At 40.0% G+C, this 24,893-nt stretch overlaps 1 protein-coding gene across 2 annotated transcripts in view; it reads right to left on the bottom strand.

Annotated features, from left to right (window-relative positions):
* Positions 1 to 21,493, bottom strand: part of LOC122657380 (upstream activation factor subunit spp27-like) — a 35,752-nt gene extending 14,259 nt beyond the window's left edge. For both annotated transcript variants that reach the window (XM_043852070.1, XM_043852071.1), the window contains exon 1: positions 21,104 to 21,493. In XM_043852070.1, the coding sequence (XP_043708005.1) occupies positions 21,104 to 21,450 (347 nt within the window). In that variant the 5' untranslated portion in view covers positions 21,451 to 21,493. The remainder of the gene's footprint in view (positions 1 to 21,103) is intronic.
* Positions 21,494 to 24,893: the final 3,400 nt, after the last annotated feature.

The raw sequence follows: 24,893 nt of genomic DNA, 5'->3' as shown, positions 1-24,893 counted from the left end.
ATGTGGAGCATATCAAATAAGTAAACTAACAAAGGTTTCTCACAAGGCCATAAACTCAGTTGCTAATTCTAGACCTTTGGAACTACTTCACCTTGACTTGTTTAAACCTATCCAAACTACAAGTTTAAGAGGTAAGAAATATACTTTTGTTATAGTAGATGATTACTCTAGATTCACTTGGACCCTCTTTCTCAAGCATAAAAATGATGCATTTGAGGAATTTGTATCTCTGTGTAAGAGAATACAAAATCAGAAGGGTTATTTGATCACCTCTATCAAAAGTGATCATGGTGGTGAATTTGACAATATAGATGAATTTGGAGACTTCTGTAGAAAACAAGGTATAATTCATAACTTTTCGGCTCTTAAAACACCACAATCAAATGGTGTGGTTGAAAGGAAAAACAGAATAATTAAGAAACTGCAAGGACAATGCTCAATAAGTACTCTTTGCCAAAGTATCTTTGGGCCGAAGCCGTTCATACGGCATGTTATGTGTTGAACCGAGTTTTAATAAGACCTATACTTTTGAAAACTCCTTATGAACTGTTTCATAATAAACTTCTTAAAGTTGATTACTTTAAAGTTTTTGGTTGTGCATGTTTCATTTTAAACACAAAGGACAACTTAGGAAAGTTTGAAGAAAAGGCGGATGATGGTATATTCCTAGGCTACTCCACAAATAGTAGAGCTTATAGAGTATTCAATAAAAGAACTCTAGTTGTAGAAGAGTCTATGAATGTCAAATTTGATGAATCTATGGCCAAAGATAAATATAAAGACTTAGAAGAAGAGGAAGATGAAGATGAAGTACTTGAAATTAGGAAAAGAGTTGAAAATGTCTCTTTAGAAGAACCTAATGATCATGTACATCAACTTCCAAAGGAAATAAGGACTGTCAAAGATCACCCTCTTGACCTTGTTATTGGAAACCTAGAGAAAGGCATACAAACTAGAAGTAAAATTCAAAATGTTTGTTCAAATGTAGCCTTCATCTCTACCATTGAACCTAAGAATATAAAAGAAGCCTTATTGGATAGTAATTGGATAATTGCTATGCAAGAAGAGCTTATTCAGTTTGAAAGAAATCAAGTTTGGGACTTAGTGCCAAAACCTATGAACACCAAAATTATTGGAACTAGATGGGTGTTTAGAAACAAACTTGATGAAGATGGAAACATAACTAGAAACAAGGCTAGATTGGTTGCTCAAGACTATAACCAACAAAAAGGCATTAACTTTGATGAAACATATGCACCTGTAGCTAGACTTGAATCCATTAGAATGTTACTTGCATTTGCATGTCATAAGAATTTTAAATTGCATAAAATGGATGTGAAAAATGCATTTTTGAATGGTTTCATTAATGAAGAAGAACATGTCATCCAACCCCCTGGATTTGAAGATTCTAAGTACCCAAACCATGTCTAAAAACTCAAGAAGGTTTTGTATGGCTTGAAACAAGCCCCAAGAGCTTGGTATGACAGGTTGAGTAAGTTTCTTATTGATAATGGTTTCTCAATGGGTAAGATTGATACTACTTTATTTGTTAAGCATAAGAAAAATGATTTGATTATTGTTCAAATTTATGTTGATGACATTATTTTTTGTTCTACTAATGATGCACTTTGTCATGAATTTAATAAATCAATGAGTAGTGAGTGTGAAATGAGTCTAATGGGAGAATTAAACTTCTTTCTAGGACTCCAAATAAAACAAACTCCTAATGGGATTTTCATTAGTCAAACTAAATATCTTAAGGAACTCTTGAAGAAGTTTGACATCAATGGACAAAAATCCTCTAGCACTCCAATGAGTACATCTGTAACCTTGTCCAAAGATGAAGATGGAACTCCTGTTGACCCTACAAAATATAGAGGTATGATAGGTAGTTTACTTTACTTAATGGCTAGTAGACCGGACATAATGTTTAGTTTCTATGCTTGTGCTAGGTTTCAAGCCCAACCTATGCAATCCCATTTGAGTACTGTAAAGAGAATCTTTAAGTACTTAAAAGGAACTTCAAGCATTGGCTTTTGGTACCCTATGGACAATGACTTTGACCTAATTAGCTTCTCCGACGCCGATTTTGCCGGGTGTCATGTTGATCGGAAGAGTACAAGTGGAACTTGTCACTTCCTAGGATCATGTTTGGTTTCGTGGTTTAGTAAGAAGCAAAATTCAGTTGTTTTGTCTACCACCGAGGCCGAATACATCACAGTCGGACAGTGCCGTGCACAAGTGTTATGGATGAGGCAAACTCTCCAAGATTATGGAATCAAGTTGGACACTTCCTCTATCCAATGTGATAACACCAGTGCCATTAACTTCAGTAAAAACCCGATTTTACACTCAAGAGCAAAACATATTGATATCCACCATCACTTCTTGCGTGATACAACTCAAAGAGGTGAAATCCGACTTGACTTTATAGAGACCGAGAAGCAAGTCGCAGATATTTTTATAAAACCCCTGAGTGAGGAGAGATTTTGTATGTTAAGAAGAGAACTAGGGATATGTAACCCCTTTGAATAATGATCTGTATTTCTGTTTTTCTTGAAAATTGTGAAATTTGCTGAAAAACTCGATTTGGCATACCGAATCTAGAAACGGTATACCGTTTCCTATTTTTTCCAACAGATGTGAATTTCCCGAGAGGAAACGGCGTACGCCGGATCTGATTCCGTCTACCGAATCACCTTTTTCTGGCAGTTTTTTGGCCGTTTTCTAGCCATTGGAGACTAAGCTTAGCCTATATAAAGGGCACTATTTTCTAATGTTTTTCACATTATTTCACTCACAAATCACTCCCCTTGTGCTAAACACTCCTAATCACTCACTTTCACTCATCTCTCTCTAATCTCTCTCTCTATCCATCAAGTATGAGTCGTAAAGGAAAGCAACCAATGCCCCAAGATGCCCCTGCCCCACCTTCAAAAAGAGGTCGTCATGGAGGTCGATTTGCACCAATTCGTGGAGCCTCTTCGGCAGCAGGAGCTAGTGCAAGTAGACTCTTTCATAACGACGAATTCGTGAAACTTGGCCTCTCTTCCGTGATAGAAAATTTGAAGGAAGAGATGTGGATGTTCCCTCTTTTCAAAGCTTGCACCTTGAAGAAAAATTCAAGGATATTGGTTGGGATTCCTTTCTTCACCTTTCGGAACCTTGCTACCCAAATCTTGTGAAATACTTCTACAACAACCTCCGGTTTAGCGCGACGAAAAGGGATTTGAAGATTAGTACCTTTGTGAAGGGCAACCAAATGGACATTTCTATTGATGACCTTGCTAGTTTCTTCCAAATCTCTAGTGAAGATCCTTGTCTCTTTTGGGCTCCCAAGAGTTCTTCCTTTCGAGATCTCATCAATCATCAAGAAGTGTACCCCAACATCCTCGAAGAATATCTTGGAGATGAGGGATCGGTTCCCATTTCTCGCCTCAAGCTCATCCCTCACGTCATTTCATACATCATCCAATATAACTTCATCCCAAGAGGAGAAGATCGGAGTAAGTACTTGACCCCTCAAGCTTATCTCACCTATTATGCCAACACCACTACTCCCATGTGTCTTCCTTACTTCATTATGCGGTACATGGAGACCATTGCACATCCAAGGAGGTCCACAAACCTTCCTTATGGCCGCCATCTCACACGCATCTTCAAGGCCTTTGACATTGACCTTGATCGTGAGGTGGAATCTACTACTTCATTCCTCCCTATCACTCGGAATTCTTTCCACACCATTAACATTCCGGACTTTGATGAAGAATATGAGGAGGGTGACTCGAGTAATGAAGGAGAACGGCAACCAAGGAGACAACCCCGTCAACAACCTTGGGCATCCGAAGTTTTTCAAACTTGGGTTTCCAACTTGGAGGATTACATGGAGGAGACCAACACAAGAGTGATTGATCTTGAAATGGGACAACAACAACTCCAACAAGATGTGGTTTCTTTGCGTCAAGAAGTCTAAACAAGCTTTGAATCGATGAACTCTAAACAAGATCGGATCCTCACCGCGGTCCAAAACTTGACTTTCAATCTTGGCTTTCTATCTCTTGACACTCCGGGAGCCACTCCCCAAGCTGCTCCACCTCACAGTTTTACACCTCAAGGTTTTCGACCATCATTTCGGGCACCCTACCCCGGAGAATCGAGTTCTATTCCCTCAATTCCACCATTTCCCGGGATGGCTTCTCAAGATCCACCTAATCCCGAAGCCCCGTAATTTTATTGTTCATTTTTTTTGATAATGTCAAAAGGGGGAGAAAACGTGGAAAATGGTTGTAGTAATCTTGAAAGTTTTTGTATTCCTTAATTTGTAATCTATATATGCAATTTCAATTATGATTCTTAATTATGATATGCATTCTTACTTTTGTGCAAGATTACATTATTTTCCTTACTTTGTTCGATTATTTGTCATCATCAAAAAGGGGGAGATTGTTGAGGAAAGGACCTCACACACTCCTTCATATCATGGTTTTGATGATAACAAATAAACCCTTGTGTACTAACTCTTGTTCTAGATGCATAAGAAATCTAAATGCATGAGAAGCCCTCTACAAGAGCATGACAACAAGTGAGGGAGAGCACCTAGGTTCAAGAGTACATATACACAAGCACTTCAAATTACTCTTGGAAGAAATTCAAGCTAAGCTATGACGTACCCAAGACATGAAGCACCCAAGACTTGAAGTACTTTTGAAGTTGTAATAAAGTTGTAAAAGATGTATTAAGGTCTAAATCAATGTATCGCACACACACAAGCATGCATACATGAAGAAAGACCTTAGGAGGAAAAAAATAACCCAATTCCATGTGCCCATGCCAATTGGATATCACCAAGGACTTGCAATATTCTTGCACAAACTGCTGATTCGGTGTACCGGATCTGAAAACGGCATACCAGATCATATTGTCCCACAGATATAAAGTCACAGAGAGCAAACGGAATGATCCGGATTTGAATCCGACATACCGGATCGAAATTGTCACTACAGACATGGATCTGACATACCAAATCCCATTATAACCGTTGGGTTTTGACCGTTGAGTCAAAGGCTTTAATTTAAGTAATTTGGTGATCCGGCATACCGGATTGGGAAACGGTATACCGGATTAGCTCTATCTTTTGAATCCGATCTTAAAACAGATTCCTAATTAATTTGAGCTACCTAGCCTATAAATAGGCACTTGTTTAAGCTCTAATTAATACTAATCAACATCATTAAGAGACTTCAATACAAGCTCTAAATGCCATAGCCTCAAGTGAGCCTTCATTGATTTCAAGCATCAAATCATCATAAAGCTCACACACTCAAGCTCTTCTACCTCATCTAGCTTCAAGCTCCAAGGGTGGAAGGTAGCTTACACACTTACTAAGGTTGAGGTAACCCTTTTCCTACTAATTTTTACTATATATGTTAATTGAGTTCTCTTGCTCGGAATCAAGATTGGTTGAGTCCTCTTGCTCGGAATCAAGAGTAGTGTTGAGTCCTCTTGCTCTCAATCAAGATTTGTATGAGTTCTCTTGCTCATTCTCAAGATTGTTTTTAGTGGAATTCTCTCTAAGGTGAGAGGAGTGGATGTAGGCAAGTTTTGGCCGAACCACTATAAATCTCGGTGTTATCTTTGCAATTTATTTGTTTTATATTGATAACATTTTTATTTCTACAAAAGTTTTTATTTTCCACTACGTTCACTTATTCACCCCCCCTCTAGGTGAATTCACATTGCTTTCATTAAAAAAATTAAAAAAGAAAGAAAAGGAAACCAAGTGTCTAAAGACAAATCCCTAGCCATGTGCCTTGGAAACTCAAGAGACAATACAAATATATGAGCAACAAGAGAACCTGGCACAACCATGTGCATTGACAAGTTGATGTAGATCAAAACATGAAGAAAAGGCCAAAACACTGTTCACTTGAACAGTGTCACAGCCCCATATTTTGCCTTGGTGAGAACGCTACTAGAAGGATCCTGTGGGGCCCAAGACCAGATTGCATTAAGACTTTTTAGAATAGTCAATTTTGTCTATGCGTGGGGATTTAGAAGTTTAGTTTAGTTTCTAATTTCAGATTTAGAAAGTAGGCTTAAGTTTCTATTTTAGTTTCATTATTTGTAACCCAAGTCTCAGCCTTATAAGGGACTTTCTAATTTTTAGTTTCTATTTTGGAGCTCAATCCTTGAGCCTTTATATATTGTAACCTGTCCATAAAGGCACCCCACGATTTTATGAATTAATGAAGTTGCTTAGATTGCTTTGTGCAAGTTTTGATTATCATGTTGTGAGGACCAAGGGCAGGGAGTCTGTCTGGTGAGAGCCAAAACCTATGAAGGGTTGAGAGAGAGCCGAATCTCCTTATCCCTTTTCCCTTCTTCTCCTATCTTCTCTTCTTTTCCCATGGATTCCTATTAGAATATATGTACTCCAGAATACCGTGGGGGTATTCTGGTCCTTTTGGGGTATCTTTATGTTATTAAGTGTACTTAGCTTATGTTGGCTATGTGGGTTTTAGTCCCACATCGCCTAGCTTAGACTATTTGTAATTTCCCCTCTTATAAATAAAGGGGCTTACCTATCAATACAACAAGTCATTCCATTATTTTATTCCCTCTCTGACCCATGGTTCAACCAACATGGTATCAAAGCAGGCAGGGGTCACGGTATCGAGTCCCCCTGGGAGCGGGCAGGTGTTAAAAAATTATTTATCCACTCGTATCCCCCTTTGGATAGTCCGCCGTGTTAGAGCTCCTGTATGATATACATATTGTTTCCTCCCTTTCCTACAAGGTCGGCCTTTTAGAGGAAGTGGTTCTAACATGGTATCAGAGCTGGTCTGATCTAGGTTAGAGAAAAGAAAAAAAAAACCCTATTTCTCCCTACTTCTCCTCCATCGATCTCTCTCTTCTTCTCCCTTTCTCGGTTTTCTCCTTCTCCTGTTCTTCTTCTCAGCCTGTAAAGGGGCAGCACTAATGAGGTAAACATAGTATATCGATGATTTAGTTGCTGCCCCCCCCCCCCTTTCCTTTCAACTTTTTTTATTTAAAAAATCTGCTGGAGCCATATTTGCGATTTGGAGTTTCCCTCTTCTTTGGAGATCAAATCTCTATCACCTAATGAAGACTAATCCTCCACTTTTGAAGCATCCTATGCAGTCTTTTCCAGCCTTTTTCTGCCCTATTCCAAAACCTAACTTCCCTTTTTTCTGTCTCTCCATCTTTATTAAGTTGTCCAAGCACAATCCCCAAATCGATCTCACCTTGTCAGGGTTTTATTCAAAACCCTGACTCCAATCGATTTTGGGGCTTCCCTTGTCAGATGCAGCTAATTTTTCAGGGATAATTTCCTACCACTACCAGCCTTAATCGACCTCAGTTTGGCCACTATCTGATGGCTGGATTTGTACCTACAACAAAACCTTCTCAACCTGCTATTTTTGGTTACCTGTTAAAACCTGACTCAAATCGACATTAGGGTTACAGGTTTCAGTTTTTGCTGCCTTTTGGAGGGATGCTTACTCCACCTACAAGGATCACTCGACCTCAATTTTAGCCTCTTTCCAAGTGTTTGAAGACCCCCAACCCCAATCGATCCTTCTTTTCAGGGTTTTTTCAAAACCCTGACAAATATCGATTTTAGGGTTAGGGCTGATTGCTGCTATTGGAGTTTTTTGGGAGGTGTTTCTACCATCAAGAAGGACATCCTACTTCAACTATTCCTGACTTGACGAAGGTCTATTGCACATGATACCTGCTGCCCTATTTTTCTGCAATTTTTGGTGTTACCCCCACGTGAAGATCAAGTCTCAATTACCAAGGAGATTGGTTATTCGAACTGGAGATCCATTCCAGCAGTGGTGGTCAGCATCTATTACCAGAAGACATCACCTTTGACAAGTCATCATCACTTTGTTGAAGCCCCCTTCCCTACAATCGATCTTCCCTAACTATAATCGATCTAAGGGTTAGGGCAGTCCACTATTGCTGATTTTTTTAGGAGAGTTTTATAAAAATCAGAGGAGTATTCAGCCCCTACTTCAGCATCATTCATCAATTCTTTTTGGAAAAATTCAGGTTCATTCTTATGGCTTGGTTTCTCTAATTATCAACCTATTTTTCTTACTTGTTCCTATATGGCTGGCTGCTTCAACTACCTATGGATCTGTCTAGTTATTTATCTTACATTTGCTGGTTAGTTTGAGCTTTACTACCTACATGAGTGGTATTATTGTTTGGCTTTTGTAAGCATGACTGGTTGGTATGTTACTGCTGCCTTTATGTGGTATCCTGCTGCCCTATTATTGTGACTAAGTTTCCTACTATTGGTGATCGAATTTCTTTCATTCTTGAAGACTCGAATCTACTATCCTGGAGCTCAGTTTATTTGGGACTACAACAGTGTGTTCCACGGTTCTTGGTTGCAACTACGAACCTATTCAGTTATGTGAAGCTTTTCTGGTTCATATCTGGCTCACCTTGGAGCTTGAATCCTAGCATTGTTACTAATTCAGATCTGATCCAATTTTTGTTGAAGCTTCTACAATCCGTTGCTGTCCAGATATCTTCGTTTGTTCTTTTAAGCATGTGGGAGTTTATACATTAGGGTTTTTGCACACTTGATCCTCCTTGTTTGAAGATTGATCAAGCCTTGAAGAATGGAGCCTTTCCTTACTTCAAATCAGATCTGTATACTTGTCAGATTTGAATATTGGAGTTAGGAGTTTCTCCCCTGCAGGAGTTTCCATCAAAAGTGTTTGTTTGATCGTTTGAAGATGGTTGGAGATTTATATGTTGCATTACTTACTCCGTACTTCATTATCCCACTGCTTTTTTCTTCACCACCTCCCAAACCATACCTTTGGCATAACCCATAACCACCTTGGAAGTTAATGGTATTCTCTTCATTGTCATTTCTTCCTTTTCCATTACCCTTGGCAGCTCTTGGAAAATTCTAGAATATTATGTTTTGCCCTATATCTTAAATCATCCCTGTTATGTCCACGTGTATTACACGTGAGGGGGGGATTATATACAGAATACCTGCAGCCATTGCAGCAAGCGGAACTTGTAGGAACACTTGGTGCAAAACATAGAAGGTCAGAGGTTTCACCATTGCCAATGGGTATCTACTTTGTTATTGGGTTGAGTTTGCCGCAAGGGGGAGGTTGGTCTTAAAATTTTGAAGATGTTTGGTTATTGCCTGCCTATATGAGGTTCTACAGTTGGGTTGTTTTTCCACTGCTTGCTCTTTACTGCTGCTTGATACATCTGCTCGCTACCCTAGTCACTTATCTTCAAGATTATCAGTCCGAGATTCATCACTGGACAGCTGCTGAAGATTGGTGAAAGTTTACTGATCAAGTCTGCCCAAGTTTTGAACATCTAATTTTACAAGTTCTTGAAGGTTTATTTGGGAGCTGCGTTCATCTTGAAGTTGGATTCTGCTACAACTTATCTTTTCCCATTTTATTCAAGCTGGGCATTAGTACCTTGTATGCGCCAACTTGAGGGGGAGTGTTAGCATTGTTATGGAGTTTTTTTTTCCTTTAGTCCAAGCTAGATCATCTTTCTTTAATATTAGTATAATCCAGCTTGAGGGGGGAGTGTTAGAATATATGTACTCCAGAATACAGTGGGGGTATTCTGATCCTTTTGGGGTATCTTTATGTTATTAAGTGTACTTAGCTTATGTCGGCTATGTGGGTTTTAGTCCCACATCACCTAGCTTAGACTATTTGTAATTTCCCCTCTTATAAATAGAGGGGCTTACCTATCAATACAACAAGTCATTCCATTATTTTATTCCCTCTCTCTGACCCATGGTTCAACCAACAATTCCCTTGTGTACTATTCTCTGCAGCTCAATACCATTGCTGTGAAGATCAACCAAAGGCTGCTACCAGTCTCCAAACACAACGAAAGTTGCTGCTGCAGTTTTCCCCATTCGATTGAGGCTGCTGCTGCTCCTGCGATTCAGTCCTGCTGCTGCAACTTGTGACGATCATAACTCAGCAACCACTGATCAGAACTGGCTGAGGTTTGGAGGGCTAATCCCTGTCAAGGAGACCTACATTCGATCCCAACCTGATACCCTGCTGCTGGTTGGTTTGGCCTGTAGGCCTTAACCTACTATTTTGGTGCAACTTCTATATCTCTCAACCTCACCATCAGAATTGATTGAAACTCTCAGCAGTGCTTCCCCTCTAAAAAAAACATCACTCGACCTGAGTCTTGTTCCATTCTATTGGCTGGTTTGGTTTTTACACACTGATCCATACTCTCTATTTTTGCTATCTGTTGATAACTTGTGATCTGGGCATCCTATTTTGTTCTTGTTCGGAGGGTTTGCTGAATACTCTAGGACCTGCACTCGACCTTGCTATCAGCCCTATTGAGTGGCTGGATATTAAATTACAACCTAGGCCTTACATCTGAGTTTCGGCCCTTGCTTAAACCCTGCTGTTGGGGTTTTTTAGTTGACTGCTGTGAATTATTGTGGGTTTACTTGGGACTAAATTAACCTAATTTAGTATTACATTATTTGGTAATTAGAGCTATGGAAGAGGGGAGTTCTAACAATCCCAACCATGCTCCGTTAAATGCTGATGATGATCTTATATTAGCTGTACGACAGTTGATTGAAGAATTTGCGTCTATGAAGAGAGAATTCCAAGAGTTCAAGGCTGAATTCTATCCCGACAACCGTCCACCTCCTTTGAATGCTACTATGACAATGGAAGATATTCTGTAGATGTTAGACCAACATTTCAACAGTCCTAACGAGGAGGTCTATGTCAAAGCCATCAAGGTATTAGAGACGCTAATTGGGCCTCTAGAGCCTGTATGGGCACACTGGCCAATGGGAGAGCATGCACAAGCATCGACTTGGGCGGGATTTCTGCCTTTTCATGGGGGCAGCATGGCACTTTCGTGCGCTTCTGTGTCTAGGTGCAGGAGCCACGAGGGCCACACGACTAGTTAGCGTTCTTTTCCCCATATATATAGTGTACACTACCAACCTAAAGTCCCAAGTCAAACTACCATTTTGGAAAACTAAGGGTTCCACCATGTATGTAGAGCTTAAAATAGTCTGTCTTGCAAGTTTCATGACCTAATTAGGTCATATGGCCCCCGAAACCAAGGGCCGAAGTTTGAAAAGACAAAACATTAACTCGACTGAGATCTTGGCAAGTTACCGAGACAACTCGGTTTTTGGGCTGTGATCGTAACCAGCCGAGATACCGAGACCTAAAACCTGGAGAACCAATACATGACCAGCAAAATCAGAATTCCCTTCATTCAAAATCCTCAATCATAGGTTACATACAATTCCCTTCATTCCCCCACGATTTCAGCTAACAAACTCAATAAGAAATTAAAGGGTAATTTCCACATACCACCCCTGAGGTATGTCGAAAGTATAATAATACCCCCCAGTTTTGGAAAATTCTGCATACCCCCCTGAGGTTCACAAACGTTAACACATGCACCCATTCCGTCAGTTTATGACTAACAGTGTTAAAATTAAGGGGTAAAGTGACAAAAATGCCCCTTCAAGGAAAAAAAAAAACAAAACTGCAACTCATCTTCCCCAAATCGTTTAGGGTTTGAAAAAGGGGAAGATGAGTTGCTGGTATGTATCATGTTTTTCTTGAAAGATCAGACTTTATTCATAAATGGATTGAAGCAGCATCCTCAAATGCAACGTTAAAAGCGATTGATCTGGTTTTGTTTGCTGAGCTATACTCACATGGTTCTCTGTCTCTCTCTCTCTCTTCTTCGCTGCTCGAATATTATTCTCAGAGCAATTGAAAAATGTTCAGAAGAGTCCTCTCTGAGAAAAGGAAAACTGGATCTATCCCTGTATATCTCGATGTCTACGACCTCACTCCTATCAATGGCTATGCCTACTGGTTTGGCCTCGGCCTCTACCACTCCGGTGTTCAAGGTCAGCAATTTCTTCATTTTAACTGTTTTCACTTCTGTATCCGAGCGTGTGTACTTGATTAAAAAACTAGGTTTAAGTTAAATGTCCTTTCAAAATAAATCATGAGTTTTTCTGGTTATTTTTCCCGTGTCTAATCCAGATCTAGTGGGTTTAAAGTTTCAGTTTTGATTTGTTGGTTGAACCGTGGGTCAAAGAGAGCAAATAAAATAATAGAATGGCTTGCATTAATGAGAGAAAGGCCCCTCTATTTATAATAGAGGGGAAGTTACAAATAATAGAAGCTAGGCGATGTGGGACTAAAACCCACATAGCCGACATAAGCTAATAACACTTAATAACATAAAATTAACCCCAGAATACCCCCACGGTATTCTAGTGTACGTTATTCTAACACTCCCCCTCACGCTGGATTATACAAATATGAAAGAAGGAAGATCCAGCGTGGACTAAAGAAAAAAAACTCTCTCCATAACAATGCTAACACTCCCCCTCAAGTTGGCGCATACAAGGTACTAATGCCCAACTTGAATAAAATGGGAAAAATAAGTTGTAGCAAAATCCAGCTTCAGAATGAATGCAGCTCCCAAATAGACCTTCAAGAACTTGAAAAAAAATAGACCTTCAAACTTGGACAGACTTGATCAGCAAAAAAGGCATCTCTCACCAATCTTTGTCCAATAATGAATCTCTGAAGTATAATCTTGAAGATAAGTAGCAACAGTAAAGAAGATTAAGCAGCGGAAAAAGAAACCAAACTGTAGGATATCATATGGGCAGGCAATAACCAAACATCTTCAAAACTTTAAGACAAACCTCCCTCTTATGACAAACTTTAACCCAATAACAAAGTAGATACCCATTGACAATGGTGAAACCTCTGACCTTCTATGTTTTGCACCAAGTGTCCCTGCATGTTCTGCTCTCTGCAATGGCTGCAGGTATACTATATATAATCCCCCCCTCACGTGTAGTGCACGTGGACATAAGAGAGATGATTTTAGAGATAGGGCGAAACATAACATTCCAGAATTTGTCAATGGCTGCCAAGGGTAATGGAAAAAGAAGAAATGGTAAAGAGAATACCATTAACTTCCAAGGTGATTATTGGGAATGCCAAAGGTATGTTTTGGGAGGTGGTGAAGGAAAAACAGTTGTGGGATAATGAAGTAGAAGTAACTTATGCAATATATAAAGATCCAACCATCTTCCATCGATCAAACAAACACTTGTGATGGAAACTCCTGTACGGGAGAAACTCCTAACTCCAATACTCAAATCTGACCAGTATACAGATCTGATTTGAAGTAAGGAAAGGCTCCAGTCTTCAAGGCTTGATCAATATTCAAATAAGGAGGAACAAGTGTGCAAAAATTCCAATGTATAAAGTCCCACATGCTAAACAGTACTAACGAAGATATCTGGGCAGTAATGCATGGAAGAATCTTCAACAAAAAATTGGATCAGATCTGAAGCAGTAACAATGCTAGGATTCAAGCTCCAAAGTGAGCCGGATATGAACCAGAAAAGCTCCACATAACTGAATAGGTTCGTAGGTGTAACCAATAATCGTGGAACACACTGTAGTAATCCCAAATAAGCTGATCTCCAGGGTAGCAGATGCGAGTCTTCCATAACAAAAGAAATTCGATCTCCAATAAGAGGAAACTCAGGCATAATCATAGGACAGTAGTATTCCACATGAAGGCAGCAGTAACACATCAACCAGTCATGCTTACAGAAGCCAATCAATAACACCAACCAGGTAGGGAGTGAAGCTCAAAATAACCAGCAAAATAAGATAAATAACCAGACAAATACATAGGCAGTTGAAGCAGCCAGCCATAGAAGAATAAGTAAGAGAAATCGGTTGACAATTGAAGGAACCAAGCCAACAGAATGAACTGTAATGTTTACCCCAAAAAAACTGATGTAAGATGCTGAATCATGGGCTAAATACTCCTCTGATGTTTATAAAACTCTCCTAAAAAAATCAGCAATAGTGGACTACCCTAACCCTTAGATCGATTATAGCCAGGGTTTTGTAAAAAAAACCTGAAAGTGAATATCGATTGTAGGGAAGGGGGCTTCAACAAAAGTGAGGATGACTTGTCAAAGGTGATGGCTTATTGTAATACATGCTGACCACAACTGCTGAAATGGATCTCCAGTTCGAATGACCAATCTCCTTGGTAATTGAGACTGGATCTTCATGTGGGAGAAATACCAAAAAATCGCAGAAAAGGAGGGCAGCAGCAATGTTGTGCAGTAGACCTTCTTCAAGCCATAAATAGTTGAAGTAGAATGTCCTTCTTGATGGTAGAAACATCAACAAAAACTCCAATAGCAGCAAACAACCCTAACCCTAAAATCGATATGGGTCAGGGTTTTGAAAAAAACCCTGAAAATAAGGATCGATTGGGGTTAGGGGTCTTCAAACACTTGGAAAGAGGCTAATACTAAGGTTGAGTGTTCTCTGTAGGTGAAGTAATCATCCCTCAAAAAGGCAGCAAGAAATCAAACTTGTAACCCTAATATCGATTGAGTTAGGGTTTTAACAGGGAACCATAAAAGGCAGGATATAAAGATTTTGCTGTAGGGACAGATCCAGCCATCAGATTGTGTTCAAACTGAGGTCGATTAGGGCTTGGATTAGTTGGGAATTATCCCTGATATATTGGCTGCATCTGACAAGGAAAACCCCAAAATCGAGTGGAGTCTGACAAGGTGACATCGATTTGGGGATTGAGGCTGGAAAAAATTAAGAAAAGATGGAGATAAAAAAAAACGGAAGTTAGGTTTAGGAATAGGGTAGAATAGGGCTGGAAAAAGGCTGCATAGGGTGTTCCTAAATTAGAGGATCAGGTTTATAGAGATCTGATCTCAAAGAAGGGGAACTCCAAATCGCAGATGAGGCTTCCAACAGGGTTTTTTAATAAAAAACGATAGAAGAGAAAGGGGGGCAGCACTAAATCATCGATATTATGTCTACCTCATTAGTGTTGCCCCTGTTTTTGGGCTGAAAGGGAGAAGACCAGGAGCAGGAAAAAACGAGAAAAGGGAGAAGAGGAGGAGAGATCGATTAGAGGGAAAAAAAGGGAGAAAATAGGGTTTTTTCTTCTCTCTAACCTAGATCAGACCAGCTCTGATACCATGTTGGAATCGCTTCTTCTAAAAGGCCGACCTTGTAGGATAGGGAGGAAACAATATGTATATCAAACAGGAGCTCTAACACGACGGACTATCCAAAGGGGGACACGGGTAGATAAATTTAACACTTGCCCGCTCCCAAGGGGACTCGATACCGTGACTCCTGCCTGCTCTGGTACCATGTTGGTTGAACCGTGGGTCAGAGAGAGCAAATAAAATAATAGAATGGCTTGCATTAATGAGAGAAAGGCCCCTCTATTTATAATAGAGGGGAAGTTACAAATAATAGAAGTTAGGCGATGTGGGACTAAAACCCACATAGCCGACATAAGCTAATAACACTTAATAACATAAAATTAACCCCAAAAGGACCAGAATACCCCCACGGTATTTTGGTGTACATTATTCTAACACTCCCCCTCACGCTGGATTATACAAATATGAAAGAAGGAAGATCCAACGTGGACTAAAGAAAAAAAACTCTCTACTAAAGAAAAGAAAAACTCTCTCCATAACAATGCTAACATGATTTTTGTTTGTTTAGTTCATGAAGTGGAATATGCATTTGGGGCGCATGATTTTCCAACTACGGGGATCTTCGAAGGGGAACCGAAGCAATGCCCTGGATTCACTTTCAGGAAATTGATCCTAATTGGGAGAACAGATTTAGGTCCAAAAGAATATCACCTATATTTCCATTCTGTTTCAGGTACTAAGAACAACAGCCTCTTCTATGTGGTTCAAGCCACAGATGTCTCCAATGGCCCGTGGCCATTCTGCTTTCGGAATAGCAAGTTTCTCACGCATTTCCACTGGTGCGGTGTGAACACTAAGCCCTATAACCACAATGCTTTTCCTTTCTTTTGTATACCTTGACAGATTAAATATGGAAACCCCTTTAACCAGCAACTCATCTTCCTCTTTTTCAAACCCTAAACGATTTGGGGAAGATGAGTTGCAGGGTTTTTTTTTTCTTGAAGGGGCATTTTTGTCACTTTACCCCTTGATTTTAACACTGTTAGTCATAAACTGACAGAATGGGTGCATGTGTTAACGTTTGTGAACCTCAGGGGGGTACGCAGAATTTTCCAAAACTGGGGGGGTATTATTATACTTTCGACATACCTCAGGGGTGGTATGTGTAAATTACCCGAAATTAAATTCAAATTACAAATAAATCATAAATAAAAGATAAAATACCCTAGATACCCATGTTGAACCTACAACCACGTTTGGATTTGGTTCTTCTTGGGACAGATCGGTCCAGCTTTGTAACTGCATCAATAGCAGGGACACGCAGAGTGTGAATGAAATTGGGAGGGCAGAGGGGGAGGGTCATCATTACCCATGGATGTTGTATGCATGGACTGCAGCGGTGCAGCCTTGTAGCAGCTCGAGATGCATGCCCAGCATGGGGTGACCCTACCTGCAGCCCAAACACATAGCCATAATGGCATGCAGCCTTGGGGCAACCCAGGCCATCCTCTAGTATGCGACCAGAACACTTCAAGAAAAGATCGAAGGAAGCAGTATCAAACATGGCATGTGAAGTAGTAAACATGCATCACAATTCTCTCGCCTTTCTTCTTCTTATTGTTTTCACCACTGATAAACGTATCTTCTTCTTCTTCACATGACACTCCCACTTTTCTTCTTCTTCCTGTGGTCTTCACCAGCGAGGCACAGAACTCTCTCCTTCACTTCTTTCTTCCTTAAATCCACATAACTGGCTGCATAGCTGCGTACTAATGTATTATAGCCGAGTCTCACCAAATGCATGGTGCAACCACAATTCAACAGGTCTTACTCAAAGGGAGTGTTGTGGCACAACTGCAGAAAAAAAGAATAACTTTTGCACCTGTTTTAGTGCTTATCTGAAAACCCATGAAATCCTGCGAAGCTGCGACTTCCCACAAAATGTGAATGCTTACCTAGTATGCAATGATTGGTTTAATGTCCTGAAAGCAGAAGGTTTGAGATTGGCCTAATCGCCCAGTCCCTATTTCGACACCTTACCTCATTCCATTGTGATTTGAGGAATTTAGCTTTTGACCCCCTTCTACAACTAAGGAGTTCCGTATGATACTTTTCTGTTCCTTGTGTGTTTTTTGAATTTCTACTTCATGCCAAAATTCCTTTGAGTTGAAGATAAATACCCATGGCAGCTGTATGAGATATCCCACTATTCTTCTACCTATGCTTCTTTGAATTTCGGCCTACATGTTGAGTTATTGTTTTCTAGTATGTGAATGAGAGATTGGTGGAAGGCCCATGAGCACTGTAAATAGAATCGGTTGCTGACATGTCGTGGCTGGTCTATGTTCTGGGGATCATCAATTGATCCCAAGCTTAATCAGAGCGGGTACTCCTTGTCCACCATTTGTTTGGAGCAAGTTCGTTCTTAAGTGTATTTGGATTTAGCAGTGTCAGAAGTGAGAGTCATCTAATGTGCCTCCTCCAGTGGTGGTCGGACAGCCAAACAATGACACTATGACAAGGATAAGCTGAAATGTAATTATTGCAGCCACACACGGCAATACCAAGGATCAGTCTTGGGATTTACATGGTAAACAACCACGTGCCTCCACAAGTGTGGTATAGGTGCAGCCAACCTTGCATGGATGTCGCCTAGGCGACAAGGCAGTTCTTGAATGCCTAGTTGACTGGTGGCCATATTGATCAAGGTACCCAGACAGAAAATAGGGGTAAAAAAGACGAGATGAGGTGAACAAGAAGGAAAATAGGGGAAATGGGGAGAAAAATCAGAGAGAACGAAAAAATAAGCAGAAAAAACGGGAAGAAGAAGCAGTAGCAGCAGCCACTGCCGCCAGCCTCCACTGCCATCATAGTAGTAGAAGGAGGAGGGGGGAGTTACATACCTGGAACTCACACTGCGATCACCATCTCCTCCACCGTCAAAGAGGAAAATGAAGACCAAATAGATTTCATTTGTTAAATTATTAACTTTATAGATGATATTTTTTTAATTGTATACATTGTCCCCTCATATTCAAAAGTAAAAGAAATAAAATTTATTTTACAAATAAACCCCTTCAAAATTTCATCTTAGAGGAAAGAAATATCATTTTTTACATCAACCCCCCCCCTCTTTGGTAATTCACGCCTTAGTTGCCTATGCGACAAGGCACCTTGCCACCACCTAAGTTCGCCTTGGCGCCATGACAACTATGCAAGCTTGTTTAGTCTTTCTCTGCAAGCCTAAGAGAAGTATGATCTATTACTACAAAATATATATCTTATGGGAGCCACCTAATCTTCTATATTTCTTGCTCAGGCATCTTCTTCCTTTTCCTCTCCTCTACAAAAACCCTAACACCGAAGGTGTTGCGTGGATTTGTTAGCATGTGCATATGGGAAGAAGTTGCACATGAAGATTAGCTCAGGAAGTGCACACCAAATCTATCTACGTGCTTTGCAGGTTTAGATGTACACCATTCTATCTACGTGCTTTGCAGGTTTAGTCTTTCTCTGCAAGCCTAAGAGAAGTATGATCTATTACTACAAAATATATATATCTTATGGGAGCCACCTAATCTTCTATATTTCTTGCTCAGGCATCTTCTTCCTTTTCCTCTCCTCTACAAAAACCCTAACACCGAAGGTGTTGCGTGGATTTGTTAGCATGTGCATATGGGAAGAAGTTGCACATGAAGATTAGCTCAGGAAGTGCACACCAAATCTATCTACGTGCTTTGCAGGTTTAGATGTACACCATTCTATCCATATTTGACAAGTGTCCTACAATGCAATAAGATCATTGCAAGGGCTGTGCCTATTTAAAAACTAGTGGCCCATGCAAATGGGCATGCCAAGAGTATCAGAGAGGACTACAAATGAAAACTAGTAAAGCAGGCATAAGCGTTTGTGCTGATCGTGTGCTTCCAAGCCTTAAAATAAAATTTCAGAGGTTCTGAATAACAGGTGTGTATGCAGATTTCCCATTGGAAAAGAAAGAAGTGGATTTTGGAAATAATGAGGATCCACCAAAGTTTACATACCAGCTGGAGATGGTGATTAACCAAAGATCTATTCAACATATCTCAAACATGTTCCTTAGTTAAGTTAGGTATTGGGGCTGCAATTCGAAGTTGTTGACAAACGAAATAAGGGGAATAGGGATTCAATGGACATTCAGTTACCACAGCTTACAAAAAGAATAAAGAACTAACCGAAGCTAAAATTTAAAGTTAACTATGACTGCTCTTCCGAAACAAAGGTAAGAGAAATAGCAGAAATCCCAAGGGGTTAGTTTTGGATAAAGTTTAAAATTTTTATTGCAGAATGTAAAGCACACAACTGCATAAATAGGAGAAGGTGGTTTAGAATATGAGCAGAAGTAGGAATTTTGACACTGTTATTCTTCAACAAGACAAAGTTCAAATAGTAAATCAAAGGTTGATTTCATATATCGAGGGTGGAAGAAATGGTAAGTGTCCAGGCTTTGCCATTGGCTGGCAGAGTAGGTGGGACCAACGAAGCTTGGCACCAGGATGTGATCAAAGTTACTGGAGTTATATGGGTGATGCCTCACTCACATTCTTGGGGCTCTCTTGCATCAAAGGATAAACTACAGGCAACCAAAGGAGAGCTCTTTAGGAAGAGTTATTTCAGTTTAGTAGAATTTGGAATCTTAATATCTGATATGAGAGATGTTAATTTTTTATTAATAGAATTTTTTTTTCAAAGGAAAATGACAATTGTCGGTAAATAATTCCCATCAATGAGAGCCACTTCATTTGGTCATATTTCTAAGAGAAATTCTTGTCGAGTAAATTGAACTTTGTTTTTTAATAAGTTCAGGTTTCAATTTAATTCAAAGTGAGAAGGCCATAGTAATGTGACTACATTCAAGTGTGGGAAAGGCCAGCTCCAACCACACCCCAGTTGCTCTAATGTGAAACTAAAGAAGAGGCTACTCACTTCATTGATCTTGTAAAAGGCTCGTTTAAATCATGTGAGAAGGCGAGCCAGTCATGTACTATGAATGGAGATTTAAGTCCTTTGATGAAATTGAAAGAGTAGAACAAAGAAGATCACAAATGTGTAATTAGCCACCAAAAAAAAAACATTTTTTTTATAATAAGGCAGCTGATGTGATAAATATCAGACCTGGATAGCATAGAGGAACACGATTAACCCTCATAAGAGAAAAGGCTAGCACAAATGGCAGGCAAACACTAATTCTAAGAGAGTCTAATAGTGGGAAAATAGAAAGCAGAGGTCTGGAGTGTACTGTTTGCTGTTTGATGGAGAAGGACAAGCTCACAAGGTATCTTAACAAAATCAAATGGTTGGATATTCCGGGAGGATACTTTTATAGACTTCCTGAGTTCTGCATAAATAAAAAGGGCTTTGTTTTAAATTTTTTTTTTTTTTTAAAAAGGACTAACAGTAACTAATTAAGATGCAATCAATTCCGTATAAAACAACATATAGAAAACGATTACAGTAAATTTATTTCAGCCAGTTCAGAGAAAGAAGCAAATTAAGGGGAATAGATTGTTTTTTTCACTGAATGATAGTGAACTGAGCAAACGCTACTGGACAATCAATCTCCAATGCCTGCAATATCCATGTACACCTTCAACGGATATGCCCTAGATAGAGTAGAACGACGGACCTGAATTCTTAAACTAGGCATAAAGCTTTGTTGAATTCAGTTACATGCCAGAAAAGAAGAGCAAAACGTAGACATATGAACTAGTCACTTTCCCATCTCCTAATTGAACAAATATTATTCGCCAGTAAACATGCATGTAATCAGAATGCGGCAAAATACAACTACCACAGGCGCACCATTCATATAAGTATTTACGAATGCACAATGGAAATCACATTCTTTTCAATACTCCAACTGAGAAACTTCCATATCAGTGGCAAAACCAGGACAACAAACGAAAGCACAACAACAAAAATCTACAGGATACAGCACAGAAGCGGAAAAAAAATCCCAAAAAGGAAAAGACAGATATAATCACTCACGCTCCTTTCCCTCTGCCCCTTCCAATACTCGTTTCTTCTTCTTCGTCTTCTTCTCCTTCTTCTCCTTCTTCGTCTTCAGAATCGGAACCACTGTTCGCTTCTGATTTTATCTTCCGCTTGCCTTCGTTATCTGTTCCTGCATTTCCCTCCTCTTCTTCCTCGGCTTTATCCAGCTGGCTCTGCAGAAAGAGGTCTACTTGCTCTCTTATGAATGCCTTCTTGTCTGATAAATCGATTTCAAAATCTTCTTCGAGCTGCCGGCGCACGATAGCGGTGGTTGTGGTGTTGAGGTCGGAAGTGCGGAGAAATTCATGAAGTCTTTCGACGAGCTCCAAATCGGACACCATTTTTACTCTCTTCCGTTCACTGTATCTCTGCTTCGTTGGCTTCGCTCCTCCTTCGCCAGAGGAGTATTTGTAAATTTCTGACGAGAGAGCGTTTTTTCTGCTTTCGTGATATGGCGATTCTGGGCTCAGATGGCCAAATGAGGGAAGGACGAATTTAAAGAGGTAAGCGTGCGATGGAGCCGTGGAAAGGACAATTGCGGAAATACAGAAAAAAATCGTTATCCTGAAAGCGAAACTCCCGACACCAGTTCTTGTCGTTTCAGTGAATTACCCTTTCTACTTAGGCCATAGTGCCATTTCCCTTGCGAATGGCTATCCTTTATGATTTCCTGACTGGTGCGGTTTTCTAATTCCTCTCACAAGAGTGAGGTGGAATCCAATGGAGCACCTGACCAAGCATTCTGTCCGGTTGGAGTCCACCCTCCTCTTGTGAGAGACACTAAGAAATTGCACCGATCAGAGAACCGCATAGGTACAAACTTCCTTGCACACTTTTGGCATAATTTTAAAATCAGACCGGGCATCGAATAAAAATATGATCTGACCGATATTGATGGGTCAAATTGTGGTTTAAATTAGAAAAGAGAAATTAATAGCGTTGCTAACTCTCGGGCTCTGGCAATTTCATGTACGATAGTTTGATCAATTCCACTTCGTGGCTTCTAAATTTATGCAATAATACAGCTATGCGGTTTCATGAAATTCAATAAATTAGGGAACAATGCGGAGGGGTTTTTTTGTTTTCTTTGTGCACGGTTTCCTTCTTCTTACCCAAAAAAATGAAAAGAAAATAAATTAAGGAGATAAAATAACCACCCGATCCTTGAGCACTGCAGTATAGCTGAATAGAGTATTTATGTATTATGCACCAATCCTAATTAGCCTAGGTTTTTATACGGAACTGTTTGTATGCAGGTTCTTTTCCATGCTCTCTCACAAAGTGAGGGTTTCGCCCACGGTAAGCAATCCAACAAGTGATTGTAAACTCTCTTCCTCTAGATTCTGTTTTGGGAAATTATTAACGCCACCTCCTGACGTTTGCTTATATTTTAAAGCACACCCACTAACTACCATAATATCAAATCTGATCAAAAAACTAAAACTAACGGTGTTAGCCTTTTACCCGTTAATTAGTGATATCAGCAGATTAGTTTTTCTTAAAAGACAAAATTGCCCTTATTAGGAAATGAACTGTGGATGTTTTTGTAATTTCACCTCTTCCCCTCTATCACTCCCACTCTCCCTTTCTTCTCTGTCTCCGGCTCCCATGGCATCCCTCTCCTTCCAACACTTCTTCTCCCTCTCCCCTCCCTTGCCCGCTCCGGTTCCGACTCCATGCCTCTCCCCTCCAAATGTTCTGACAACTGCTGGTGATCTTTGCATGGATTAGAAGCACAAGAATGGCGAAGGCACCATGGAAAACCATATACTGGCAGGTCAAGAACACGAACAGGGTCACTAGATGATGACCAATGAAAAGCAAATCGCTACTTTACCCAGCCATAATCACTTGAGTGAGTAACAAATTAGTCACCGATGTTTGTTAAACTATATCAACCTCGCTGAAAACGCGCCATTCATTTGATTGCTGGAGGACTTGGTTCTGTTTTATCAGAAAAAACAGAGCATCAAGAACTAAACTCAAAATCTTTTGCAAATCCACACCCTTCGAAAAAAAACTAAGAAGTATGAGTAATCAATTACATTGTCTATCACCTTAAATGTAATTTCTTTGCAGTTTACATTTTCATTCCTTATTTATACCATTTCGAACTTTAAATCCCTTTACAATTTCCTGATTGAAGAATTCAGGATGATTTCTTTAAACCCCTTTACAATTTCTGGAGAAGTACCCTGCCTCTCTCCAGCTATTCGGACCCTTTGCGACAGTGAACTTATCAACCTTGTCTGCAATTCTGTTCTAACAGTTCGGTCATCAAACCCGTCAGCCTTTCATTATCTTCAGCCACCCTCTCTATCAGATTCAGATCCCTCCCCTTGTTGTGGTTACTGCTGTCAATGTCGTCCCTATTTTCTCTCTGTTTTCGGCGGAAGGAGATTCAAGCAAGTTTCTTACAATAGTAATGCCAGGTTGCGAGTTGGTTTCCTTGACATCTTCGAGTCCCTTTATTGTTTCCTCGTCACCTTCTTCAACCATACTCTGGTGGGAACACTCAGAGGATTCCACCACGTTTCCACTTCGGTATCTTTTTATGTTACAGCTTCACTTTCTTCGAAGGCGTGAACTTCTCTGCTTGCATTGTTTAAGGCTTCAACTGGTGTATCTCTGTCGTCTCTAGATTCATCAGAAGCTTTCGGTTCTAGATTTTGGCATGCAGTAGCTCCAACAAATGGGAGGAAACGCTACTACTTCAAATCCAAAAGATATAAAAATTTCAAATTTCATAGGGAATGAAAGAAATTTCTTTAATTAGGGTTATCCGACAATAATAATTTCAGCAGCATCTGCAGTATCATTCCACAGTTTAGCCAAATAAACATTGAAAAATCGAAGAATCCACTGACCAAATTCGATTCTCACCATCAAGAACATAAAGAAGAGAGAGAGATCTTCGAATTTAAGAGAACGAGGTATTCGTCTAGGGTTTCCAAGAAATTAAGCAAAATAGCTTGCGAAGAGAGGGAAAATCTACAGAAATCGTTCCCTACCCAGTACCTAGCTCTCTAGATGAAAGCTTTGCTTAAACTTTCGCAGGGTTTGCTTCTTAATTTCGACCTTGAAATGGCTTGTGGAGCAGACGGTAGGGGGTTCCAAGGACGGGCGGTGGTGAGGGAGAGCGGTGGGGTTGGGAGTGGAGGTTGCGCAGCAGGGCTGCGATGCCTGAAAATGAGGTGGGGGCCAAAGTTGAGGTGGAGGTGGAGGTGGAGGATGAGCTGGAGAGGGTAAAATAGGAAATTTGTTTGATTTAGTGAAGAAAAATAGTTCACAAATGTATATTAAACAATGGGCACCTTAGGTATAATTTATCCTTTATGTTTTAGTGTAGAGGGTATTTTAGTCATTTGTATGTCACACAGTTAATCCCATTAGTTTTTGGACTAGATTTGATGTTATGGTAGTTAATGGTGTGCTATAAAAAATAGGCAAACGTTAGGGGGTGGCACTGATAATTTCCCTTCCGTTTTCTCATTCTCGTCTTGCTCTCTTCTCTGTCGATGACACTTTTGTGCATATGTGTGTGTAATTCTTAAGGATTCCATCTTGTTCCCTTGAATTTGGAGTATTAAATATCCATTAGAGAAACCTAATGAGTTCATGGATTGTTGCAAAGCTTGTGACATCAGAGTTCATGCGAATCGACGCGTAGGGCAACCAGATCTTTTTTGCTGCATGGGAAACATCAACGAGGTAATACCCTAACTCGTGTCATATCCATTCAATACCATTAATCTATGGTTTGCATTAGGGTAAATGTCTCATG

Source organism: Telopea speciosissima, chromosome 4 (assembly GCF_018873765.1).
Source record: "Telopea speciosissima isolate NSW1024214 ecotype Mountain lineage chromosome 4, Tspe_v1, whole genome shotgun sequence".
Classification (NCBI taxonomy): domain Eukaryota; kingdom Viridiplantae; phylum Streptophyta; class Magnoliopsida; order Proteales; family Proteaceae; genus Telopea; species Telopea speciosissima.
This window is presented reverse-complemented; position numbering and strand designations above follow the sequence as displayed.